Genomic DNA, 10,572 nt, shown 5'->3' on the forward strand with positions numbered 1-10,572 from the left:
AACCAAATAAAGAAGAGCAAAGGACACAGAACAAAGAGCATTTGTTCAAATCGTATTAATTAATATATTGTTGTCTTAAAACAAAAACAGTTTTTCAAATGTGCACACTTTAGGAAAAAAATGCTAATTCTCCTGGTTTCACAGGTGATTGGATTTTCTGAGGAAATCCTGTATACGACAACAATTACCCATTGAAATGAACTAATTTACTTGCATCTTACTAAAAGAATACCTCCTTTGAGCCAACGATAAAATAAAGATCTGTTTTTAAATACTATGCCCTTGTTATTTCATATGAAATAGTTGTGGGGTGAAAAATGGTGAAAAGAGCTTGTCTGTGAAAACCGGCCAATTTAGCAGGAATTTTGTCAACAGAAAAATTATGTTCCAATAAAAATCTATGCTTCCAAGAAAATTAAATATATCATTAAGGCATTCCGAGGATTTTAATAAGAAATTATGAATAAAATAAATAAAACTAATGAATCACTGTATCAAATGCTTGATATTTTCAGTAATATCTTATATTTTTTTCTTTAAACATTCATTTTCAAGCAGGTTTACTCACAGGTTTGATGACGCACCGAAGATACTGAAAGCTGATTGGCCTCCTGACAGTGATCGGTTAAATACGCGGGAAAATAGCGCGTTCAGTTTAGTCAGAGATCATAGTAACTTCTCTGATTTATATAGTAATTTATACATTTATTAATAAATCTCGCTATTTAATAATGAAAAGTGCATAAGATTCAACGCTTCCGATAAAAGCGCACGCTCGCGCTGTTGTACTCACGCACGCGACGCCACGCGCGCACCATGTACGTGAACTATAGTTTCTATGGCGACGCGTGTTATGACGTGAATTCTACACATAAACACTCAGACCCATCGATATCTGTTTGTTGAGAGACGAGGCGATTTCAGAGACTTTCGGAGATTATTTCCTGACACTGTGATTTTCGACGCAGTTCAGAGCGAGAGGAGACTTTTATTTTAGGAGATCGGAGGATATTTCCTTTGAGTACAGTTTGAAGGAAGTTTTTTATTCTCTTCTTATTTCTCTTCTTATTTATTTTCTCTCATTCTTTCTTTCTTTCTTTCTTTCTTTCTTTCTTTCTTTCTTTCTTCAGCTAATTATTATTTTTTTATTTATTTACTGTATTTCGTGGAGTTTGGAGAGATTGTCAGCCGCTCTTATGAGTGAAAGACAAGGTGAGTGTTTTGTTTGTTATTGCTATTTTATGGTATGATGTTGTACAATGTTTGACTGAATTAATGTGAAGATATGCCTTTAATTTTCTATTCAAGAGCAAATAGAAGTAAAAGCAATTGGTGCTTGGTTATGATAAAGGTTGCTAATAGAGGCTGTAAGTGTCTGATGTGTGAAATATTGCAGCCTCGGGCCGCTCCAGATCCAGGAGTGCTGCTGTCTCTCAGGCGGCTGCTCAGGAGGTTGGGAGACGCGGCTCTGGTGACGACGCTCAGGAACCGCTGACCAACCCAAACCTGCCTCTGAGCCAAGAGCTGCCTGGGTACATCGCTCCTCTGCCGTCAGAGTTGGCCGTTTCTGTGTCCGTGTCTCACGGGAAGAGGAAGCGGCAGAGCAGCAGCCAGGAGGATGAGGGTCCGTCCCCCTGTGATGATGGCCGTTGATCATAGCAGTGAATGGGCAGTAAATCACGCACAGAACTCTGAGGTTTCAAGAGAAAAAAAAAAATGGATTTAATTCACAGCTCCAAAAAGTGCATTCAGCATAGAAATGATTTTCCAAGAAGAAAATAGAAACCAGAAAAACAAAGTACAAAATAAATCAAAACAACAAAATTCATATCAAGGCTTGCACTTAACAAGGGAATCAGGAGAAAGGTTGGCTACTACTCCAACTAAACATCCCATCTGTCTTCCCTCCTCTCTTGGAACAATAGTTAGCCTTTTATAGGTGATGCACCTCCCCTAAATTCAAATAGCCCAATCCCACAGTTTCTTCTAAAACTGCTACTGAAAAAAAGACACACATTGATGATACAAACAACCCCATTGACATCTTAAACTGTTTTCACTTTTCCCCCTATACAAACATTTGTCCAAAAGACATACAAAAGAAAAACAATATCCACATGGGTGTGGAACAGACTCCTCCTTTCCATTGATGGAATAAATAGGGCTTCCTGTTGCGGGCCGGCCCCTCCTACTAGGAAGCACCAAAGGGAAAGGTAAGACAAAGAAAACCATAACTTAATTACTCAAATGTCATTTGTTAATACAATTTTCTCTTGTTTTACAGACTAAGAAACCACCACCAAAACATAAGTCACACTGGAATGTGCACCTTCCGTGTGACTGGAAAAATAAAAAGAAACAAATAAAGTTATTTCAAACAAAACCTTGTGCTATGGTTAGTCATGTTTATGTATCTAACATCCTTACTTCATCACATTTCTCCCTTTTCCCCTCTGGACTGAATTAGTTAGGTAAACGTGATAAGTAATCTGCTATAAGATTCTTTTTACCTGGACAATGCTCAATTGCGAACTTATAGGGTTGCAAAGCCAGACACCAGCGCAGTATTCTAGTGTTACTGTTTTGCATGGATTGCATCCACTTTAATGCTCGATGGTCTGTTTGCAATGTGAATTCTCTTCCAAGCAGATAGTACTGTAGTGAGTCCACAGCCCATTTAATCGCCAATCCTTCTTTCTCCACAGTGGAATACTTCCGCTCTCTCTCAAAGAGCTTTCTGCTCAGGAATAACACTGGTCGCTCACTTCCAGTCTCTCCTTGGGCCAAAACTGCTCCTAGGCCAACATCTGAAGCATCCACCTGTACAAGAAACCTTTTTGAAAAGTCAGGACTCTGCAGAATGGGATCTTGACATATTAAGTCTTTGAGTGCTACAAAAGCTTCTTCACACTCCCTGGTCCAGTGGAACTTGGAAGGACTCTTTTTCGTCAGATCTGTTAATGGGGTAGCCAAAGATGAAAAATGGGGGATAAATCTGCGATACCACCCAATTAAACCCAAAAATGATCTTACTTGCTTTTTTGTTTGTGGTCTAGGGATATTTTGGATGGCTCTAAGCTTTTCCACTTGTGGCTTAATTCGACCATGACCAAGGAGGTATCCCAGATACTTTACCTCCGATTGAGCCCATGAGCATTTAGCCGAATTAATAGTAAGTCCAGCTTTTTGAAGTCTTTGTAAGACATCACTAAGATGATCTAGGTGTTCTGGCCATGTTTGACTATAGATCACTACATCATCCAAGTATGCTGCCGCATACTGGTCACATCCAGCAAGTATTCCATCCATAAGCCTCTGGAAGGTGGCTGGAGCTCCATGTAACCCAAATGGCATTACCGTATACTGATATAACCCTGTAGGGGTACAGAAAGCAGTATATGGCCTGCAAGAAGGTTTGAGTGGCACTTGCCAATACCCCTTACACAAATCGAGGGTGGTCATATAATGTGCTTTACCCAATCGTTCTATGAGTTCATCTATGCGGGGCATTGGGTATGAGTCGAAGCAGGACACACTATTGAGCTTTCTAAAGTCCGTACAAAATCTTACTCCACCGTCCTTCTTGGGGACCAGAAGGATTGGACTTGACCATTCACTCTGTGAGGGTTCGATGATTCCCATCTCTAGCATCATCTTGACTTCAGTCTTCAGTTTCTCGACCATCTTTTCAGGAACTCTATAGGGTTTCTGACGAACTGGGGTAGGATCTTTTAAGATGATATTATGGGTGATAGCCGCTGTCAACCCTGGTCTTTCTTGAAACAACGTTGGAAAAGACTGACATACCTTCATGAGCTGTTGTTGTTCCAGATTACTCAGATGTGCATAGAGGGCTGGATTTTCCTCTGAGGGTCGAATTGGTTCCATCTCCACCTCATCTACTTCGTCATCCACCGCCCGCACCAACATAGTCACTTGTTTCTCAGATTCCGGTAACCTTTCCTTGAACTTTCTAAGCAAATTGGCATGTAGGATCTGCTTAGGATGTTTCCTTTCAGGACACAAAATCTCATATGTTACAGGGCCCAAACGCCGATTTACCACATAGGGTCCTTGCCACTTGGCTAGTAACTTGCAAGTACCAGAAGGTAACAATACTAGAACTTTTTCCCCAGGGGACAAGTCTTTTTCTCTGGCATGTTTGTCATACCATACCTTCTGTTTCTTTTGGGCCATTTGCAGGTTCTCTTGAGCCTCTTGTCGGAACTTCTCCAGTTTGTCCCTCATCTGCAAAATATAGGATGCTACACTGCACTGAGCTGGGTCCGCTGTGGTCCATCCCTCCTTGAGCATGTCCAGAGGCCCTCGAACTTGCCTGCCATACAACAATTCAAAAGGGGAGAATCCAGTGGAACATTGAGGAACTTCTCTATATGCAAACAAAAGGAAAGGGATCCATTTATCCCAATCTCTACCAGTTTCATCCACAAACTTTTTTAACATGTTTTTCAAAGTACTGTTAAAACGTTCTACTAAGCCATCCGTTTGGGGGTGAAATGGTGTTGTTCTAATACCCTTTATCCCTAGTTGTTTGTACATTAATGCCATCACTTTGGACATAAAATTGGTTCCCTGATCTGTGATAATTTCGGAAGGTACTCCCACCCTTGAAATTAAGTCAACCAAGCACTTCACAATATGTTTAGCCTGTATAGATCGCAGAGGATACACTTCAGGGTACCTAGTGGCGTAATCACAGATTACCAAAGCAAATTGGTTCCCCGAGCTACTTTTTACCAAGGGCCCAATAATGTCCATACCTATGCGATCAAAAGGGGTACCTATAATGGGTAAAGGCTGAAGGTAGCTTTTGTCTGTTTTGCATACAGGAGCTACTTTCTGACATTCAGCACAGGTCTTACAATACTCTTGTACATCCTGGTACAATTTAGGCCAATAGAATCGTTGGCTAATACGCTCATAGGTTTTGTGCCGCCCTAAGTGCCCTGACCAAGGTATAGTATGGCCCAAATGCAAAATCATTTTCCGAAGGTTACTGGGAATAACTAGTCTGGGGTTTTCTGTGTCTGTATTATACAAAAGATTGTCTTTTAAGATATATCGATCTCCACCTAATTTTGGTGCTCCCACCTCTTTACCATCAATCTCACAGATTTTCTTAAACAGTGATTGTAAAGTGTCATCTGATTTTTGCAATTCTCTAAAACTGTCAGGGACCTGCCATTGAGGTTCAATCAAATCTGGACCAGGACCAGGGAAATCTGGTATGTTTTCCAGGCTCTTACTTTTACCCCTATGTTTTTCCTGTCTCCGTACTCTCTTACTCTTCTTAACCTTACCCCCAGAACCAAACAAATCTGGATGAGCCTCAGGGAGTGGCTGTAAACCCTTGCTCTGTGATCGTGTGACTACAGCACAAGGTTTGGAGGATACATTGATTAGGTCAAGTAAAAGGGGAAAATCTTCACCTAGCACCACATCATAGGCTAGTTTTTCAACCACACCCACCCTCAGCAAATATGCTTGATCATCTACAACTATAGTTGCATCAGCAGTTGGGTAAACTTTTTCTTCCCCGTGAACACATCCCAGACAAATTGTTTCCCCAAAATTCATCATTATGCCCCTCAATAAATGAGGCTTCACCAATGTTTGGGTACTTCCTGTGTCTACTAGTGCCTGAGCTGACTGGCCGTTTACTGTTACAGGTATCACATGTCTATGCTTTTCAGGTTGGGTCAATAATTCACCTGACAGGTCATTTCTGGGTACATAACACAAACTGGTTACCTTAGATTTTCTTAGGGGACAGAAAGAGGCCTTATGACCAGGTTGTTGACAATAAAAACAAATCAAAGACCCCGCAGCAACAGGAGGCTTCCTTCCCCCGAGCACTGCAGTGCTATCACTGGTCTCCTCCAGTTTACCCCTACCCACAGTAACTTTATTAGTCCTGGGCGGTGGTTCCCGGTGTGCTGCAATATACCTCTCCGCCAATCTCGCTGCTTCCTCACCAGTCTGAGGTTGATTTTCTTTCACCCAAACCCTTACATCTGGACGAAGCATCCGCAGGTATTGTTCTAGAATGATGGTCTCTGCAATTTGATCTTTGGTCTTTGTCTCCGGTCGCATCCATCTTTTATACAGGCCTTTTATTCGAGTGTATGTCTCTCTCACCGATTCCCCAGATGGTATGGTTAGGCCTCTGAAACGCAGCCGATAAGTCTCCTCCGTCACATTATACTTGGCTAGTACCGCTGCCTTGATGTCCTCGTAGTTACCAGCTCTCTGCTCATCCATTCCCGCATACGCTTCCAAAGCCTTGCCTGTCAACAGAGTAACCACTCGAGCCGCCCACTCATCTGTTGGCCACCCCCAAGTTCTTGCTATACGCTCAAATCGAACAAAGAAACTCTCCACATCTTCACCCTCTACGAATTCGGGAATTCGAGGCTCATGATATCGACGAAAAGGGGGATGTGGTACCTGGCTCGTTGCTTGTAGACCTGGCATGGGTTGGGCTGGAGCTGCAGACAATGCGGGTGACGCAACTGCACCCAACGATGGTAAGAAGGTCCTTGGCGATGGCAGGGAATGATGATGGGTTTGTTGACTGTTCTGTTCATCAAATCCCCATTCACCCCTGGGCTTTGTGAGTATTGTGGTCTTTAAGTGATGCAACTCATCAAACAAAATTCTCTCATTTCTTTGTTGTTGTTGCATAAATTGTCTCATTTCAGTCAAAAAGTCTTCTTCAATCAGCATGAGGTCTGCTTTATCTCGAGGGTACTAACCTTCACCGTTTTGGATCGTACCACCGGTTCAGTGTCCACTTCTTGAACATTCGCTCGCTTAGCAGACTGGTCTAATTCAGCCTCTTCATGTGCACCAACACCCAAATCCATTTCCACAGCGTTAACAGCTTCCACCGTATCCTCCTCCTCTGAGAACAGTACTGGATGGGCTCTTGTAACTCGCTGAGGCACAGCAGGGCCTTTGGCAGCCATCTTGAAACTTCCAGTTAACATTGTCTACTGCCCACTGTTAGCCATTAGAGACGCCGCATCCCACTTCTGACACCATTTGTGATGATGGCCGTTGATCATAGCAGTGAATGGGCAGTAAATCACGCACAGAACTCTGAGGTTTCAAGAGAAAAAAAAAAATGGATTTAATTCACAGCTCCAAAAAGTGCATTCAGCATAGAAATGATTTTCCAAGAAGAAAATAGAAACCAGAAAAACAAAGTACAAAATAAATCAAAACAACAAAATTCATATCAAGGCTTGCACTTAACAAGGGAATCAGGAGAAAGGTTGGCTACTACTCCAACTAAACATCCCATCTGTCTTCCCTCCTCTCTTGGAACAATAGTTAGCCTTTTATAGGTGATGCACCTCCCTAAATTCAAATAGCCCAATCCCACAGTTTCTTCTAAAACTGCTACTGAAAAAGACACACATTGATGATACAAACAACCCCATTGACATCTTAAACTGTTTTCACTTTTCCCCCTATACAAACATTTGTCCAAAAGACATACAAAAGAAAAACAATATCCACATGGGTGTGGAACAGACTCCTCCCTTTCCATTGATGGAATAAATAGGGCTTCCTGTTGCGGGCCGGCCCCTCCTACTAGGAAGCACCAAAGGGAAAGGTAAGACAAAGAAAACCATAACTTAATTACTCAAATGTCATTTGTTAATACAATTTTCTCTTGTTTTACAGACTAAGAAACCACCACCAAAACATAAGTCACACTGGAATGTGCACCTTCCGTGTGACTGGAAAAATAAAAAGAAACAAATAAAGTTATTTCAAACAAAACCTTGTGCTATGGTTAGTCATGTTTATGTATCTAACATCCTTACTTCATCACACCCCCTCATACAGAAGAGCTGCCAAACGCTCCCGCAGAGGTCAGAGTGCACTGAGATTAAACACCTCACCACTCACTAAACGAGTCGTCACTGAAGACGTTACAGTAAGGTTCCGTTTAAATAGGGGTTTCTTGTGATCTTGTGTGTTGCAGAAGCGTATGTCAAGGGCCCATTGCTGGGGCGAGGTGGATTCGGCTCGGTGTATGCTGGGACCCGCAGGTCTGACGGACTGCCAGTAAGACTTCCTCTCACCTCCCTCGTTAGAAATGTTGCCGTCAGTGAACGTGGTCTGTGATAATTAGTCAGCGTGGTCTTCATCTGTCTACAGGTTGCCATCAAGCACGTCTGTAAAAGAGGAACACCGAGACTGAGAGTCGTAAGTTCAGAGTGAATCTGTTGCTCTGCTTGCTCTGATTGAGCGCTGGATATAACGCAGCGTTCGTCCTGCAGGAAGGTCAGGATCAGCTGCCGCTGGAGGTGGCGTTGATGAGTCTGGTCAATTCGGCTCCTGCCTGCCCCAACGTCCTGCAGCTGCTGGAGTGGTTAGACTTTCCCAGACGCTACACCTTGATCCTGGAGCGTCCCGTTCCTTGCCAAGATCTGGACACTTTCTGCAAACAGAACGGACGCCTGGAGGAGAGTCTGGCCAAGAAAGTGCTGCTGCAGCTGGTCACGGCGCTGAAACACTGCGAGAGCCGCGGAGTCCTGCACCGGGACGTCAAACCGGAGAACCTGCTGATCTCCACAGAGTCACACGACATCAAGCTGCTGGACTTTCGCTGTGGAGATCTGCTGAAAGACTCGGCCTACAGACACTTTGCAGGTGGGTTTGATCTCACTGCGGTGAGCTGTGTTTGTTTGTGGAGCCTCTTCAGGTGACGTCTGGGGTCTTGTTGTGTCTCTCAGGCACTCTTCAGTACGCCCCTCCTGAGTGGTTTCGGCGGCAGCGCTATCACGCAGGACCGGCTACGGTTTGGTCGGTCGGGTGACGCTCTACAACATCTTGTGCGGCTGTTTTTTCCTTCAGAGGCACATTGAGGGTCACCTCCAGAAGCAGACTGCGCTTCCCTAGAGAGCTGTCCACAGGCAAGAGACAGAGGTCACGTCCAGATCCAGGTGAAGCGTGTGCTTCTGTCTTCCTGAACACTGTGTTGTGTGTAACAGAGTGCCGTCAGCTGATTGGCTGGTGTCTCAGTGCATCGGCGTCAGACCGGCCCACTTTAGAGGACATTGAGTGCCACCCTGGTTACACTGAGCAGGTGGCCAGAGACACACACTTATCTGACTCACAGCAGTCACGGCTAGATTGTCTCGTTAGGATCAGACTAGATTAATGCTTCTGATTGTTTGTATAGGGTGAGCAGGAGTGACACAGGAAGTGCAGGGAACGGCTTCCTGGTCGTCTCCAGAAAGAGCAGAGGATCATGGGCTGATGGTGAAGGGTTCGGATCCTCTGCTCCAGTCGGTGAAGATCTCTGTGTGGATGCTGCAGGAGTCTGAACACACAGCAGCAGCTGAAACCACCCACAGATCAATATGTGTAGCTTCTCCACAATAAAGTGTAAATATGTATATAACAGGAGTTGTACATCTCGCTGTATCACAGTAGTATTACTTTTTTTGTAATCAGGACAGGAAAAAGGACCAAAAATAAGAAAGAAATCAGAAGAAAAATCTCTTAGTGATTCAAATTAATAGAAGGGGATGCATAGAATGTAAATTGCAAAAACAAATATATAAATAAAGCCATTTTTATGCTTAAAGGAAAAAAATAATGGTGACCCAAAACCATTGTTCCATACTTTTTTCAAAATATCCTCCTTTGTGTTCGGGAGAACAAAGAAATTCATACAAGTTTGGAACTACTTGAGGATGATAACAAAATCTTACTTGTTGGGTAAAATTCCTTTAAACAGTAATATTTTCGTTTGCCTTACCGTGGTGCGTTAACTGTGGCAGTGGGGCTGCACAACATCTGTGCAAATTATCAGGGTAAAGAAATTAACCAAATAAATAGAAATAAACAAGCTAAAATATTTAGTTCAATACGTCCTGCAACTGGTTTTGCACATACAGTAGAATACAAATTGCCTAGAAAGACATATTTTAACAGTTATTTATATTATTTAACAGAAATTACTTGATTTATAGTTTGGATTCATAACAACATAAATTAGTCATTTCAGGCTCACTGATTCAAAGAAAACTAATTTTCTGGTTGACCAGAAGCTGAATACAAAGTATTTATTCAGTAAATAATAATCAGTGAACCATATTCCTTTTAACATACCTACAAACATAGAGTTAGACAACATTTGACAGTCCACTTTAGGCATTCCACGATCAGTAAGCAACTTTTCAGCTACATGTCATTAGAGTTTTAGTAAACTGTCTGTTTAATAACCTCTTATTAGTTAATAGATGGCAAGTATTAAGGTATTAAACATATTCTTAATAAAAACAGAGAAATATATGCTATTAATAGCTGTAAAAGTAGCCCATTTTGTTTCAATATAGGATTATGGAAATGAGTACAACCTAGATTTAATTCAACAAGGTGTGATATTTTAGTACTTAATATGTCCTCCATAACTCTATGTATATACTGAATGTAAAATTTTATTACAAACTGTTACATCTGTCCTGTTTAACTCCTTCTTAAACGACCTGGTCTTTAATGGGGAGAGTTTCTGGTTTGGGGAGAGTT

General features: G+C 42.4%; 1 protein-coding gene across 1 annotated transcript; it reads right to left on the reverse strand.

Moving 5' to 3' along the window:
• Positions 1–2,765: 2,765 nt before the first annotated feature.
• On the reverse strand, positions 2,766–6,720 carry LOC122340939 (the record flags this gene model as incomplete). Its single annotated transcript, XM_043234187.1, has 3 exons — positions 5,060–6,720; positions 3,477–4,336; positions 2,766–2,954 (listed from the first exon to the last, which is right to left on the reverse strand). Coding segments are annotated over exons 1-3 (2,707 nt in total), but the record flags the coding sequence as incomplete, so codon positions are not given.
• Positions 6,721–10,572: the final 3,852 nt, after the last annotated feature.

Source organism: Puntigrus tetrazona, unplaced genomic scaffold (genome assembly GCF_018831695.1).
Source record: "Puntigrus tetrazona isolate hp1 unplaced genomic scaffold, ASM1883169v1 S000001096, whole genome shotgun sequence".
NCBI lineage: Eukaryota > Metazoa > Chordata > Actinopteri > Cypriniformes > Cyprinidae > Puntigrus > Puntigrus tetrazona.